This window comes from Harmonia axyridis, chromosome 2 (assembly GCF_914767665.1).
Source record: "Harmonia axyridis chromosome 2, icHarAxyr1.1, whole genome shotgun sequence".
NCBI lineage: Eukaryota > Metazoa > Arthropoda > Insecta > Coleoptera > Coccinellidae > Harmonia > Harmonia axyridis.
The window spans coordinates 34,714,244-34,731,205 of NC_059502.1; the positions used below are offsets into that span (position 1 = coordinate 34,714,244).

The window sequence follows — 16,962 nt, forward strand, 5'->3', positions numbered from 1 at the left end:
ACAAACATTCAGGAAAGCGATAGAAAAAATTTTGAAGAAGGAAATGTGGCTATTTACTTATCTTCAGTAGCCTTGAGAAACAAACCAAATTTTAGTTTTTTCACTCCAGCACAAATATTAATGAGCAGGAATTTACGTAAAAATTACCAATAGCTGAAAATAAATTATATCCCAAACTGATTAATAAGAGGTTACATAATTGTAAACTCAATGAAGACAAAAAGGAATGTTCTTATTATTGTAATCGAACTGGTTTGAAATAAAAATCAAAGTTTTTTAAACCAGGTCAAATTATTCGTTTTCAGAAAAAGCCAAAAGATGTATGACATCTCGGTAAAATAACAAAAGAATTAGTAACGGAATATATCAAATTCAAGAAGAAAATGGTAGGTAGAACTTCTTGAGAAATATCTTTTTCATAAGACCAACCTCGACTTTTAACACTGTAAGTGATTCTCGTGTGAATAATGAAATTGTAAATAGAAATGAAACACTAGATATGAGTAATTATGAGCCCACAGACTCAGACTCAATATTCAATGACAGTGAAAGGAAAAATATAAAAAGTGGAAGTGACACTGAAAATCTTATTACTGAAACAAGAGCTGGTAGGAATGTGGAAACCCCTGATAGATTTCAAATAGGAAATCAATTTTAATTTTAGAAAAGAAAAGATGTTACATACATAAACCAAATAAGTCATTTCAAGTATGGACTCCTTTATACATTATTGTATGCTGGACCACCTGTAGAACATTTCATTGAAGTTTGTTCTCAATAAGTCGCCTCATTATTTTCAGGCTGCATACTATTTGTCATTAATTTAGAAATTGATTGAAAAATGCCTATTATCATTTTCATCATTCCAGTTGAATGCAAAATATAATTCCTATCCTTATTTCTATTCAGGTAAAATTTCTTGCTGAGCGTGGAAACTATTACTGGCACCTGTTTTTCCACATCACGACTTCCAGGTTTCGAACAATTAAACTTCGTGCATACGCATTTTATAACTCTTGATGAAAGACTCAATACGTCATCTCTCCATCCATAAGCAGTGAAATTCTTGCAGATTTCTTGAATCAACCAAGTTCCTCTCATTTCGTCCCTGTAAGAATATTTCCCTGAAATCAGAATTCGAAATGATGTCATTTGAAAACTTCATCAAATACTCAGAGTAATAAACATACACTGCGCAAAAAAATTAACGCACATTATGGAAATCTCAAATTTATTCTACAACTGAAGGTGTTCTCAATGATAATTATTTTTATCTGAATTATGCATGCATATGTTATCCATTTTCAACGTTTTTCTTCAATACATATGTTTTTTCCCAGCAGGAATAAAAAAAGATGAGATTATCAGATTTTGAATGTATTGCCTCCATTCTGAAATCAGTTGTTCTCGATCAATTCTAGTGATCAATAGTTTTTCTTTCGTTTGACCCAAGAGGAATGTGCCCAAGCGGTAGTTTTGCGAGAAGAAGGGTGGACATACACAAGAATTGCAGAAAGGTTTGGAGTTTCCCATACAAGTGTGTCCAGAATGTTGCAGCGATTCAGGGAGACAGGTATGAATGTCCGAAGACCAGGACAGGGTAGACCACGGGTAACAACTGCCATTCAAGAACGTTACTTGAGAGTTTCTTCGTTGAGACAACGGTTTGCAACCGCTCGCCTCCTTCAAAATCAGCTTGAGCAAACTCATGGGGTGCAAATTAGCACTCAGACAATAAGAAATCGCCTCAGAAAATATGATTTAAGGCCTCGTGTCACGGCAAGAGGCTCAGCTCTTACCCCAGCCCATCGAAGGGCGCGTTTGGATTTTGCGAGAGAGCATATCCATTGGGAAGAGGCTGATTGGGAAAGAGTGCACTGAGCATATATTTCATGTGGACGTCTGTATACAAGGGAACGTCGATCACAATGGTAGAGGCAGAATCTAGATTCATCTGTGAAAAGAACTCTTTCCCAATCAGCCTCTTCCCAATGGATATGCTCTCTCACAAAATCCAAACGCGCCCTTCGATGGGCTGGGGTAAGAGCTGGGCCTCTTGCCGCGACACGAGGCCTTAAATCATATTCTCTAAGGCGATTTCTTATTGTCTGAGTGCTAATTTGCACCCCATGAGTTTGCTCAAGCTGATTTTGAAGGAGGCGAGCGGTTGCAAACCGTTGTCTCAACGAAGAAACTCTCAAGTAACATTCTTGAATGGCAGTTATTACCCGTGGTCTACCCTGTCCTGGTCTTCGGACATTCATAACTGTCTCCCTGAATCGCTGCAACATTCTGTACACACTTGTATGGGAAACTCCAAACCTTTCTGCAATTCTTGTGTATGTCCACCCTTCTTCTCGCAAAACTACCGATTGAGCACATTCCTCTTGGGTCAAATTGCGTGTTTCGCGTTGCATAGCAATCGATTGTAGAAAATCAAACGAAAGAAAAACTATTGATCACTATAATTGATCGAGAACAACTGATTTCAGAATGGAGCCAATACATTCAAAATCTGATAATCTAATATTTTTTTATTTCTGCTGGGAAAAACATCTGTATTGAAGAAAAACGTTGAAAGTGGATAACATATGCATGCATAATTCTGATAAAAATAATTATCATTAAGAACACCTTCAGTTGTAGAATAAATTTGTGATTTCCATAATGTGTGTTAATTCTTTTGCGCAGTGTAGATAGAGGGAGCACATGTCATTTTGAAAAATATTGAAATAAATACCTCAATATATCAGAAAATAAACTTCGAGCGCGCCAAAAGACGTGAAACAATCGATGACACTAGGAGAGGAAAAGTTGCCAAACCTTGTATTTCAGCCGGTACATACAGTGAATAATAAATATTTTGCCTATTATAAATTAGGAAAAATATCGGATTCCAAATATTCGAATTTGCATATTCAATCAGGAATCACTCGAATAAATATATTTAATTCAATATAATACGTATAGTAAAATTGTGGATTTAAAAATATATCACAATCCGATAACGTAATCTAACCATGTTGGGGACAAGTAAAAATTGCGTATATTTCCTCTATCTATGTTTATTACTCTATGATCAAATATAATGGGAAAACATAAGCTCCCTTACTTCATATCAATGTAATTGCTATCCGGCGTTGCATGTTTAACGGAAAAAAATTTTTCTTATGTCGCATTGAGTTAACATGAATATATTTTTTTGCTTCTTAAAAATGGTTGAAGTTTCTTGTTTTACCTGATTTGGCTTTGTTTTCGGTTTTAGGTTTATTTTGCTAATATTATCAAAATCTAATGAGGGGAAGGAAAAAACTACTGAATATCAGATTCGATATTCTATTTTAAATAAAAGTTATGCTTTTGTAGCAGATTTTATTGAATAAAGGTCTCTATTATTATTATATTTATCTGATATTAGTTATTCTAGATCGTCATAATGAATGCAAAAATGTATTTATTTTCATTGAAGTTATACATTTATCGGGTGTTTTTTTTTCGAGGTATATAACTTTGACTTGACATTACTGTTCAAGAAAGCGACCAATTTGACAGCTGTCAAGTGATTCATTCTCAGTTTAGTTTGGCAATTCATCATGAATAGACTCAAGCCTAAACAATGCTTGCAAATAGTGCGATTTTATTTCGAAAATAATGGTTCTTTGCGGAATACGTATCGCGCACTACTTCCATTTTATCGTCGACAAAATCGTCCATCAGAGCAGTTAATTCGATCAACCATGGAACGTTTTCGCACCACGTTTACTCTTATTGATAACTCGCATCTCCAGAGACGCCTTACGGTGCGTACAAAAGAAGCTATTGCTGCTGTAGAGCGTAGCATTGAGGAAGACCCGAATGAGTCCATCCGCCATCGAGCACAGGATTTGGATCTGTGTCCATCCACTTTATGGAAGATTTTGCGGAAGGATCTTGGTTCGCGTGCTTACAAAATCCAACTCGTGCAAGAATTGAAGCCAAACGATCATCAAGTAAGGCGTAGATTCGTCGAATGGGCCCAAAATGAGATTGCCGTTGTTCCCGATTTTCATAAGCGAATTTTGTTTAGCGATGAAGCGCACTTCTGGTTGAATGGCTACGTCAACAAACAAAACGACTGCATTTGGAGAGAAGCTAATCCTCAAGTGTATGTCGAAACACCGTTACATCCAGAAAAACTGACTGTTTGGTGCGCTTTATGGGCTGGTACTTCTTCGTGGAATCATTGTTCCGTACTTCTTCAAAAACGATGATGGCCAGAAGGTTACAGTCAATGGTGATCGGTACTGAGCCATGATTACTAACTTTTTCATTCCTGAATTAAAAAACCATGATGTCCAGGAGCTGTGGTTCCAACAAGACGGCGCAACATGTCACACAACTCGTGCCACAATCGATTTATTGAAAGACACGTTTGGCGACCGCCTAATTTCACGTTTTGGACCTGTGAATTGGCCTCCAAGATCTTGTGATTTAACACCGCTAGACTACTTTCTGTGGGGCTATGTAAAGACAACATTCGCCGTGTTATTGCCGATATACGGCCACAAATGTTGGAAAAAGTCATCGAAAATTGGACGTCCAGATTGGACTACATCCGAGCCAGCCGGCGGTCATATGCCAGAAATCATATTTAAAATGTAATGCCACAAGATTATCTTGCGGAAAAATGAAATTCATATCAATCGAATAATCCATCGTTGTTTTATTGCAATTTAAAGTTCTATAGCTCTAAAAAAAACACCCTTTATATGGCACACTTGATTTCGGAACTCATGTATTGAAATTATTGATTGGTTGCCACCTTTTGGAATGAATATTTTCAAAGAGAATGTTACGAATAGTTAACTAGTTATAATTTTGAGGATTATATTGATTAAGGATTTAGTGAAGTAACACAGTAATCAAAGCTGCGCAATGTCAAGGTCTTATGTCTTTATGTAGAAACTTAGATACTCAATATTCATAGAATATGAAAATATGACCATTAAAGTGGGTCATATATTTTGAGTTCTGTTGCAATTTGAAAGGTTTGTGATATTTGATTGTTGATCTATAGATTATCTAGTATTATTTTGCTTGTTTGTATCGCTGCCATGATAATTTCTCAATATATAGACGAATTTTGATTTGTTAGTTTCATTGTCTCTTTAATTGATACTCGTGTACTTAATTCCATAGAAATATATATTCAGATTTTTATATTCATTCGAATGTGAAATAAACATAATAATATCTATCTATATTATACTAGATATAACTACGTGAAAAACTACAATAATTACAATCTTAATCACAAGTTTATTTTCTCTCCATTCTACCCACCTTCAAGTGTGCTGTAAATGATAAGCATATCTGAATAAATTTCTTCAAAAGTTGACCAAGGAACTATCATCTTATTAGACTTATCATGACTGCTCAAATTTGTAGTATCATCACCCTTGCAGGCCTTAAATGAAATTTAAATGAATAAATATAAATACTACTACTTACTACAAATACTTTCCACATTCATATATAACAGATATCTCAGTGAGAACATTTCAGTAATAATACTCCTTATGATATGAAGAATAAAATAACAGATAAGAATGATCAGTATTTTGAATGTTATATTGAAACAGAGCCGATCAAATTAATTAAATTATTCACCGCCATGAATCATAAAAGCAAAATGTACTTGATCTAGTTATTCTTATAAATTTACAGGAAAGCTTTCGAATCAATAATAATAATAATAATTTATTAGATACCCTCAAAATTTTTCAAAGAATTGTATGATAATCTACATCATAATATAAAAAGTGTATAAATCAGACAATAGCTAATAAATAAATACTTCTAAAATTTACAACAACCAATTATAAAACAAACTATCACACATAGATACGAACTGAAACACAGAGGGACAATGACTAGAACTGGTACCTCATAAATTCATCCATTGAATAAAATGCACATTTAGTGAGAATGGCTTTAACTTTCCGCTTGAATGTTTTATGATCCAGTGATGTTAGGGATTGTGGAAGTTTGTTTTACATTTTCATTCCATTGAATACATGCGTGTTTTGAGTCTTCTTCAGTCTATGTCTTGGGGCAATAAAGTTGTTCCTAAACCTGGTCTCATGATTGTGAACCGCTGAGTGTTTGTGGAAAGTATTCCGATTTTTGTGTATATACATAAGACTCTCCAGTATATAGCAGCCTGATAAGATAAGTATACCATATTTCTTGAAAAGAGGTCTACAGCTAGTGGTATAGTCCACTCCCGCTACCAACCTTACAGCTTTTTTGTGTTTCAGAAACACTCTTTCTGCCTCTGGAGATGCACCCCATAGAATGATGCTATAGGTCATCCTACTATGAAAATGTGCGTGGTAAGTAAGTAACGCTTCTTTTTCTGTGAGCAGGTTCTTAATTCTTCTTATTGAGAATAATGCCGTAGAAAGTTTCTGACTTAATGCAGTGATGTGTTCTGTCCAAGTTAAATTTCCGCTGATTGAAACCCCAAGTAGATGAATAGTTTCCGGTTCATGACGTTTTGTGCTCACAACCAACTCCTGAGTTTTCTCCTCGTTTACTTTCATATCATTGGAATTGAACCATTGGATGGCATCTCTGACTGTTTCATGCGATTTATTCGGGAGTAGATTTCTTTCTTTGGCTCTGTTCAAAAATGTTGTATCATCAGAGAAGAGGGTCTCTTCATCTGCACCAACGTTACATATCAGATCATCGATATATATTAGAAATAGGATGGGCCCAAGCACCGATCCCTGAGGAACTCCTGCGGTAACTTTCATCCCTGAAGACCGTTTACCTTCCAAATCTACTATTTGGTATCTACCCTTGAGGAAAGGCTCCAAAAAATTCAAAACTGGGCCTCTCATAACGATGTACTCCAATTTACTCAGGAGCTTATCATGGTTGACACAATCAAATGCTCTACTCAGATCCATGCAGGTCAGTATCACATCATCTGCATCATCCAATGCCTTCATGATATATTCAATAATGTAGACCAAAGCCGTGGTAGTAGACCTTCCCTCTCTGAAACCATGCTGGAAACTGCCAAGCAACGAGTTTTCCTCTAGAAACGCGACCATTCTAGTTTTGAGGAGGGTCTCAAATATTTTTGAGACAACTGACAGGATTGATATTGGTCTATAGTTCTCGTATAGCTCATGATTACCCTTTTTGTGTACCGGTATTACTCTCGAAATCTTCAGTTCTTCTGGAAAGTAGCCCTGTTGGAAGCAATCGTTTATGAGGCAAGATATGGGATCAGCAAGACAATCGATAACTTCCCTCAGCATCTTCACGGAGAAGCCATATACATCTTGCGAAGATTTATTCTTCATTTCTGAAACAACCTTCAAAACTTCCTCTGGTGTTGTGGGGGTCAGAAAAAAGGAGCGTGAAATTTTACACCTTTTATTTTTTTAAAGTTTTTCACTGGATTCTGGATTGGTGTTAGTTTCAGTTAAGTTTTCCGAAATAGTTGAAAAATACCGGTTGAATATTTCCTCTGACAGTGATGAAGGGTATACTTTTCCTGTTTCTGGTTTTAATTTTGAGTTTATGACCTGCCATATCGCGCGACTCTTATTATCTGATTCATTAACAAATTTCGAATTTTTATATTTGACGGTATCATTTAAAAGCTGTTTAAATTCATCTTTCAATCTCATGTATAATTTCTTGGAACTATCATCTCTCTTTACCTCATATATTGTATATGCTGCATCTTGTTTATTTTTAATAGCCTTTATTTCTGGTGTATCTAAGAATTTTTTGTTACATGAATTTACAACTTTCTTTTTTCTTTCAGGAAAGCACTGGTTGAAATGGTGTGTTATGATTAGGTGGAAGTTCCTGAAAGAATTTAGGGCTGAGCTCATCCGAACACATCCCAATCAACTGTTAACGAAAACGGTTAGTATTATTCTTATTTATAATACGCACCAACTTATACTTATGGTTTTCAGGGATTTTTGCCTGCTGTATGTCCAGTCTCTGCGCCAGATGGTCCGATAGGTGATAATTAATTGTGGCTGATGTATAAAAGGAACGATTTAAATTAGTGAAAACATTGTCGATACAATTACTTGAAGTCTGTGTAACACGTGATGCCTGAATTGAAGAGGTTGTGCATTATTTTTTTCATTTTTGAGTATCTATTGGATAATCTGCAACCACCATGTATTCCGGTCTTCATAACCATAGTCTAATCGGCTTTTCACCTTACGTTTCGCCTACAACTATAGTAGGTATGAATCTCGTTGTAGCTCGAATTGGATTTCTCCGAACTGGTTGTACTCATTCCGATACGGTGGGTGCTGTGGCGGCTCGTTATAAAGGTTTTTTTTTCGAGGTATATAACTTAAAGTTGGCATTACTGTTCAAGATGGCAACCGATTTAACAGCTGTCAAGTGATTTATTCTCAGTTTGGTATGGCAATTCATCATGAATAGACTCACGTCTGAACAATGCTTGCAAATAGTGCAATTTCATTTCGAAAATGTGCGAAATACTTATCGCGCACTACGTCCATTTTATCGTCGACAAAATCATCCATCAGAGCAGTTAATTCGATTAACCATGGAACTTTTTCGCACCACGTTTACTCTTATTGATAACTAGCATCCCCAGAGACGCCGTACGGTGCGCGTACAGAAGAAGCTATTGATGTGTAGAGCGTAGCATTGAGGAAGACCCGAATGAGTCTATCCGCCATCGAGCACAAGAATTGGATCTATGTCCATCCACTTTTTGGAAGATTTTGGGGAAAAATCTTGGTGTGCGTGCTTATAAAATCCAACTCGTGCAAGAATCGAAGCCAAACGATCATCAAGTAAGGCGTAGATTCGTCGAATGGGGACAAAATAAGATTGCCGTTGTTCCCGATTTTCATAAGCGAATTTTGTTTAGCGATGAAGCGCACTTCTGGTTGAATGGCTACGTCAACAAACAAAACTGCCGCATTTGATGGGAAGCTAATCCTCAAGTGTATGTCAAAACACCGTTACATCCAGAAAAACTGAGTGTTTGGTGCGCTTTATGGGCTGGTGGAATCATTGGTCCGTATTTCTTCAAAAACGATGATGGCCAGAACGTTACAGTCAATGGTGGTCGGTATAGAGCCATGATTACTAACTTTTTCATTCCTGAATTGAACAACCATGATGTCCAGGAGCTGTGGTTCCAACAAGACGGCACAACATGTCACACAGCTCGTGCCACAATCGATTTATTGAAAGACATGTTTGGTTACCGCCTAATTTCACGTTTCGGACCTGTGAGTTGGCCTCCAAGATCTTGTGATTTAACACCACTAGACCACTTTCTGTGGGGCTATGTAAAGTTATTGGTCTATGCGGATAAGCCACAAACCCTTGATTATTTGGAAGACAACATTCGCCGTGTTATTGCCGATATACGGCCACAAATGTTGGAAAAATTCATCGAAAATTGGACGTCCAGATTGGACTACATCCAAGCCAGCCGTGGCGGTCATATGCCAGAAATCATATTTAAAATGTAATGCCACAAGATCATCTTGCGGTTAAATGAAATTCATGTCAATCGAATAATCTATCGTTGTTTTATTGCAATTTAAAGTTCTATAGCTCTAAAAAAAACACCCTTTATAAAGCCACCAAGGCCATGCCTCACACATGTAAGAATCAATAAAATGAAAAAAATTTCACTCATAATTTTTTCAAATATAAAACGATTTTAACTAATTTCCTGTCAACGGAATAAATGATCAAATCATCTATTCACCATCAAAATTGAAAATATTACCTTTTAAATTGAGCTCGCACCGTTTCCATGCCGTACGCCGAAGGTTACCGATACTGCCTCACCTGTGTCGATCGATTTACCAGATGGACAGAAGCAATTCCCCTGCAGAACCAGGAAGCATCCACCATCGCTAAGGAATTCTACACCAATTGGATAGCGAGGTTCGGCACTCCACTCCGGATCACCACAGATCAAGGGAGACAGTTCGAGTCAAGCCTGTTCAATGAGCTATGCAAGTTGACTGGCACGAACCACATTCAAACCACAGCCTACCACCCAGCAGTCAATGGTATGGTGGAAAGAAACCATCGACAGCTTAAGGCAGCAATCAAATGCCACAGCAACGACCGTTGGAGTGAAATGCTTCACAGTGTCCTTCTGGGAATAAGAGCAGCCTGGCGGGATGACATGAAAACAACCGCTGCAGAAATGGTATACGGAGAGCCATTAAGATTGCCCGGAGAATTTATATCTACAAGTACGGATGACAGTGCAGACACAGCCGACTTCGTAGTGGATCTGAGGCAACAAATAAGAAGAATTAGACCCATCAACGCCAACCACCATGGAGAACGACCCAGCTTCGTGTTCAAGGAATTGGAAACGTCACCATTCGTTTTCGTCCGACATGAGGGCCCAAAATTAGGCCTGCAGAAACCCTACGACGGACCATACGAAGTTTTGAGGAGAGATCCGAAACATTTCGTAATCAAGATCAACGACAAGGAAACGACGGTGACAATCGACCGATTAAAACCAGCCTACATATTCGACAATCTCGAAAAGGAAGAGCATGAGGAAGACCACAAGGAAGATCCAGTAGAAAACGAAGCCAATGATCAAGCACTATTCCCGGAAACAAGAAAAACCTGATCCGGTAGGAAAGTACATTCCCCAAAGAAGTACCTAACAACGATTTCGTAACTTCGTTACTGGTGGGTGACTGTGTAAGGAATCTATGGATTACCTCGAAAATATTCTAAACTCGAGAACTGAAGAATTCGGTGTACAAACTTAGGATTATCAAAGCCACACCCATAAGGGATCCGTAGAAAGGCGTTGCGAACGGACGAATGGAAAACAGCCTGAATGTCCATAAAACTCGGCATTTCAGTGCGAATAATTCAATTGAGTTCAGACCAGACTACAAGAATATGTGCAACAGTTGCACCGACAACGAGAAGATTAAAGTTTTACACATCTGTTCTTGAAACCGGCGAAAAACTACCTGCGACCGAGTCGCAACGACCCAAGTGTCCAGCGACCCTAAGAATGGATTAGACATATTATCATCTTCTTCAAATTCTTTTAGTGGGTTGAAATAAATACGTATTTTTATCCAGTTCTTTTTTTTCCCTAAATTGTCCTTGGCCGTGAACTACTTGAAAGTCACTGTATAAGGACCACAACCCACAATATGTTCAACTCTGCAGTCGATAGACTTTGCTGCCTAGTAAAACAAATAACTATTGTCAATTCCTCAGCGAATAGTATAGTAGCCTCAGGATTAAAAATACCACTTTAGACCCTAGGTTTATAAGATACTAATATTGACCTGAATAATTATATGTATCTACTTATAATTTACTATATACTATTAAATCATGTTTATGTCACAATAAACTATTATTATTATTATTATCTATTAATTTGCTGTTGACCTAGTATCGAATCTGTACATTTTGAATGTGAATGTCGGAACTTCTTTCCCGGGCCAGTGGCAATAAAAGAATTTTCTGCTTTCATGGGAATATCCGATCATCCACTTTTGAGTGAAAAATCAACAGTACTGCCTGATGCGTCATAAATGACCGTAATGTGCCATTGTGCGGTAATGAAGCTACTAAAATACCCAGAGAAATTGTTGTTACCTCACCTGAATAACGAACATCTTTGGCTTCCCTTTGAGAGCTGTACATTTTTCAAATTTCGTCAGGATATCCTCCAATTTGAAATATCCATCCTTACATGCGATTATGTTACAGTTTCTACCATGAGAGAGTATAAACACTAACACAGAATTGATTTGCGATAAATCGGACCTCAGAACTAAAATGAATGCATTCCAGGAATCAGATTATTGAATTTATGTTTAAGTTATCAGTAAAAGCGTGAGTGAGATTCGTGATTTCAAGACACAAGATTAGTTCCCCTCACAAAACTGAAACATTCTACGTAAATTATCTATATTAGGTATGCGAATTTGAGTTCTGTGACAAAAGTGACAAAAACTAGAACTTTCATTCTCTCAAATCAAATTTTACTTCGAATTAACAATAAATTTTGGTCAAAAATCACAATTGAATATTCAGACTTTAGTTCAATAACTTTGGCGTCGTATATAACACTTATATCCTAATAAGCTTCGTATTCAAAATACGTATCTACAGGTTGTTGAAGTTTGAAAAAAAAATTCAGATTTTCATTTCACATTCATTGTTTTGATTTTTAGGTATTGAATTCAAGACAATGTAATGTTTCAAATTAGGGAAGTGTCTCCTGCCAAAATTATCCAATGGCGTAGATATATGGGTGCGTTGATCGTTTTCCTATTAAAAATCTACGTGTCTTTTTTTTAAGAAAATGAATCCATTTCTGAAATCAATAGAGTTTTACTGAAAAAAAAGTTTTTTGAATTTTTTTCATGCGATGTACCGTTCAAGAGAAATTCGAGTGGAAAGCAAACACTAGGTGAAAAAAGAAATCATTGTTCTTTTTAGCAAAATTTAAATCGATCAATTTTGCATTGGTGCGAGGGTGTATTAAAAGAAATGGCTCACATTTTGAACAATTTTTGTGAAAATTTATTATTGATTAAGTGTCCGATGAATGTTTCTTCTGAAATATTCGATTGAATGAAAGCGTTATAACGAACAACATCAATTTTTGTTCTTTCATTAATCACTCCTCGGAAAAATTTAATTTATTTTTGTGTACTCGATTATTTCGAAAATGGTACATTCTATGAAAAAAAAATGATTAAGTAAAACTCTGTTGATTTCAGAAATGGAATAACTTTTTCGAAAAAAAACAGTGGCCCAAATTTTCAATAGGAAAATGATCATCCCATCTTGTATCTACACCATTAGATAGTTTTGGCAGTAGATTATTACCTAATTCGAAATACTACATTATCTAGATGTCAATACCTAAAAATTCAAACAATTAATGTAATAATGTATAAGTATAAACTAATTTTTTTTTCAAAATTCTTCATCCTGTATCTCGACAAAAAGCATGTTAGGATATATCTTTATAAGAACTTCTTTTCATGAAAAAATTGTTCAATCCGACGCCAAAATTATTGAAGTAAAATTTGGACCACCTGTATATAGTCGTGTAGATGACACCAGGAGAATCATTTTTGCCTTATGACATATAGCTCGTTTCCAAAGCATAAGAGAGATACAGGGTGTTCAACGTCATTTCTGAGCAATATTCTATTGAGTGTGGTCAGTTATGTATAACTTTTGGAAGTTTGAGTAATTTTGAATGCTCAATTCAGAAAAGGTGCAGAACTCTGAAAAAAAAATTTCAAAATAGCGGAAAACTTGAATTTAATTTTCTGAATGATCTCAATTTTCTAAAAATTTCAGTGAAAAAAATTCTTCATAAATTCAACACAAATTTTATTTTTATGTCTAGGTACAGCGAAAAAATATTTCAACCGAAATTATTGAAATGTTTTATGTCCACATTTGAAGTCACTAATAATTATTCTTTAAACAGTCTAATTCAATCAAAAATTTCTGACTTGCATTTCCTAATGATAACAGTACTCACCTTCATCAAATTTTTTCAATACACTATCTCGTGATAGATCTTCGAATAGATGATCCTTTCTATTTATGTTAAAACCCAATCTACCAAAGCAGGTAATTATATCTTCAACATCTTTTTTGGATCCGTGTCTAGTTGGGTTGACTGCACCTTCGAAATGTTCTTGATTTAGAATGAGGACTAAACCAGGCTCATCACCATCTCTCTTATATTCTAATGGATCTAAATAATAATTTCGTTCGTAAAATCTCCCAAATGTGTCAGAAATTGAAATTACTCCAGAAAAACGTCGTGCACCCTCTACTTCTTGCGGATTTTTGATTCCCGCTGAATCCTTTCTATTTGCTGTCGCTTTCTCATGTCCTTGAAAAATAAAATAATACAAGTAGAGTTGTACATATAAAATAAATCGTCAAGAATAGAACAAATATATCTTAATTTCATTGCAATTAACAATCAATATTCTGAAGAAGCGCATTTATCCGGCAGGTTTCGAAGAGCCCTGCTGATACCCGGTTCAACTTTTCAGCCTGCTTGGAGGACGTCATCTCCAAAATTTGTTGTTATGAAGAATTATTTTACATAAATATTGTTGTTTTTTTTGTTATCATAATGATTTAAATGGAGTGGCACCTTATTCATTTGAATTATAACAAATTATCATCTGAATCGGCGTTATTTTTTTGAATTCTTTCAAGACTTTTTCACCAAATTTCGCCATAAATTTTGATAAAAAAACATATTTTTTATTTATTAGGATTTTAAACTCATCCACTTTCTAAGAGCGATCACAACGAATAATAGCCCGTTAAGTACCATTTTTTTTCAACGTTCTAGGTATCTTAGGGACCTGTTTTTAAAGCCAAACAGAACCTATGGAAACTCCTTTTTGTATGACTCGCCAACTATGTAACTGCCTATTTTAAGCACTGTGTAACGTAAAACTGCGTAAACAGAAAGAACGATCAACAACCAATACGGTAACGTCTGTGAAGTAAAATGCACGGCGAATAACCAATAAGATAAAATCTTTAGTAGTTGCCCCGGAACAGCCAGCGCAGCTGACCTTTTCCAATCAATTGGGTAAAATTCATAAAAATCTTTCAAAACACAAAGTGTGATGATATAAAAAAAAAGTTAGACGAAGCAATTAAGGATCTTGAAAAAAGAATAGGTAATCGAAGCTAAAGAACAATTCACTAAAATCAAAAGAATACCAAATTCTTCACAGTCAGGCAAGTGTTCAACGAAGATTGGGACAATAAGCTAAAAGAACTAGACTCGGAATCACTGTGGAAAATGACGATAGCACTAACTAGAAAAAAAAAACAAAAGTGAAGACACCGGCTTTGAAGAAGGGAAATCAAGAAGCTATTACAAATGAAGAAAAGGCAGAAATGTTTGCAGAATCCCTAGAACATCAATTCAAGCCGTATCCAAAAATCAACGAAGACCAATTTAACCAATCAGTCGAAACACATAGAAATATAACAGTAAAAGATCACAATTGAATGGAAGAAGATCCAAAAGAAGTGACTGAAGAAGAAAAGTTCCAACTTTTAATGATAAAATATAACCATGAATTATGTTTGAATTTGAGTTAAGTATTCCTGATATTTCTGCAAGGTGTTGCAGAATGAACGAATTTGTCACAGAATTAGAGAAAAAAATTTTCGGATGGGTGTTTAATCTAAGATACCTAGAAACCCAGGTGTGAACACTGATTCCATTCTATTTCAGACTTTTTGAGATAATCCACCTGTTGCTTTGGCTAAAACTTACCTTAGTTGTGTAAGGTGGCGCTCTTTCGGAATTATTGGAATCCCTGTTTGTCGACGTTTAAAAATGAAAAAATGATTTTAGGAACTGCAAACTTATAAATTACCTACACCATAAATTGCAATTCAGTTCATATCGAATTTAATGATGGACGGCTATTGGTTTATTCAGAGTATACAAAATTGTCCCGAGCATAGAATATAAAATATTATATTATTCTATACTCTGAGGTAACGAGATTCGAGAATCACAAGAAATATTGAATATAAACGATGTATGCGCCATCTTAAACTACTGTGATCTTTCAAAATCACATAAATCCCCGTTTTCCTTGAAGTTTTATAGGTACCTATAAGTATACACACCAGGGTTTCTATGAATCTTATTCTAATCAAGGACCCCGACATTGTGCAAAAACAAATACTACTGCAAATATTATAGCATTCGAAGTTTTCGTGGGGATATTATAATAGTCGATGTAATCGGATGGATTTTTTATTCGATTTTTGAATGAATTTCAATTGAGAAAATTCCAAAAACTACATTTTCCACCATTACATGATTCAGAATAATATAATTTTCGAAAAAACAATGAACTACATATTACATTCTAATCACTTATCAGCAGTTATCAAACGATTTCGATAGGTAATGCATAGTCTCTTACCTTCCTCAAGTAATCTTTCCGAACTTTCGCCAAAACTAGAAGCATCCGCTTTAACATTGCGATCCATCTTGTGCACTGGTTAAATTTATTGATCGATTTTTTATTTTACTGCAGCATTTCATCATTGCGTGAGTAACTGTATATGATATCTTATCAATTCGATCACCCTACTTCCACTCTCCAAAACTTCTATTGTATTACAATGCAACTTTCAAAATGAATGATCTATTTTTGCACGCATGTTCCTCTTATATATTTAGATTTATCTAAAAGTGTGCAAGATAAGGATATATATTAATTAAATTGCCATTTTAATATAATGTGTAGATCGGAAAACAAAATCACCGTTTTAGGTATTGACTATAATAATTAATTGTACAAAACTGTACAGAAGGCAAGTGCTTCCTAGTCATACACTTCTTCAATATGAAAACTTCCAATCAAGAAATTGCCTGACTTGTACAGGGTGGACAAATAAACGAGGTAAGCGGCTATATCTCAGGGTCCACTCATCGTAGAGACTTGCGGTAAAAAATTTTACCACTGAAGTGTACAAGAGAACACACTGGAAATTATTTTGAAGTTCATACCTCTACCGCTAGGGGGCGTAATAGCTACCGTCGAGTATAAAAATGAATTTTACTCGAAAATGTTTCATATAAAGATGAAGAAAAAATATCATCACTGTAATCCTTGGAAAACCTTTTTGAATTTTCACTTTCGATTTTACGACATCAAATAAGGGTAGGTGAAAGGGAGAAATCTGACTGATTGAAACGCCTGTAACTTCAGTTTGGCTCAACATTTTTGAGGAAATTAGATGTCGTCTGAAAGATAATATCTTGTTGATTGAGGACAAAATATAGTCATGATAAATTTGTTTTGGCTGCTTTCGATATGGGGCGCTAAGTCAGAAGTTCATTGTTTTGTT

At 35.6% G+C, this 16,962-nt stretch overlaps 1 protein-coding gene across 1 annotated transcript; it reads right to left on the reverse strand.

The window, feature by feature from the left end:
• Positions 1-575: 575 nt before the first annotated feature.
• On the reverse strand, positions 576-16,262 carry LOC123673008 (caspase-3-like). The gene is made up of 5 exons (XM_045607388.1): positions 16,032-16,262; positions 13,589-13,948; positions 11,682-11,854; positions 5,323-5,446; positions 576-1,124 (listed from the first exon to the last, which is right to left on the reverse strand). Exons 1-5 carry the CDS (start codon positions 16,096-16,098, stop codon positions 775-777), a joined length of 1,074 nt encoding a protein of 357 aa, XP_045463344.1. The 5' UTR covers positions 16,099-16,262; the 3' UTR covers positions 576-774.
• Between the last annotated feature and the right edge of the window lie 700 nt (positions 16,263-16,962).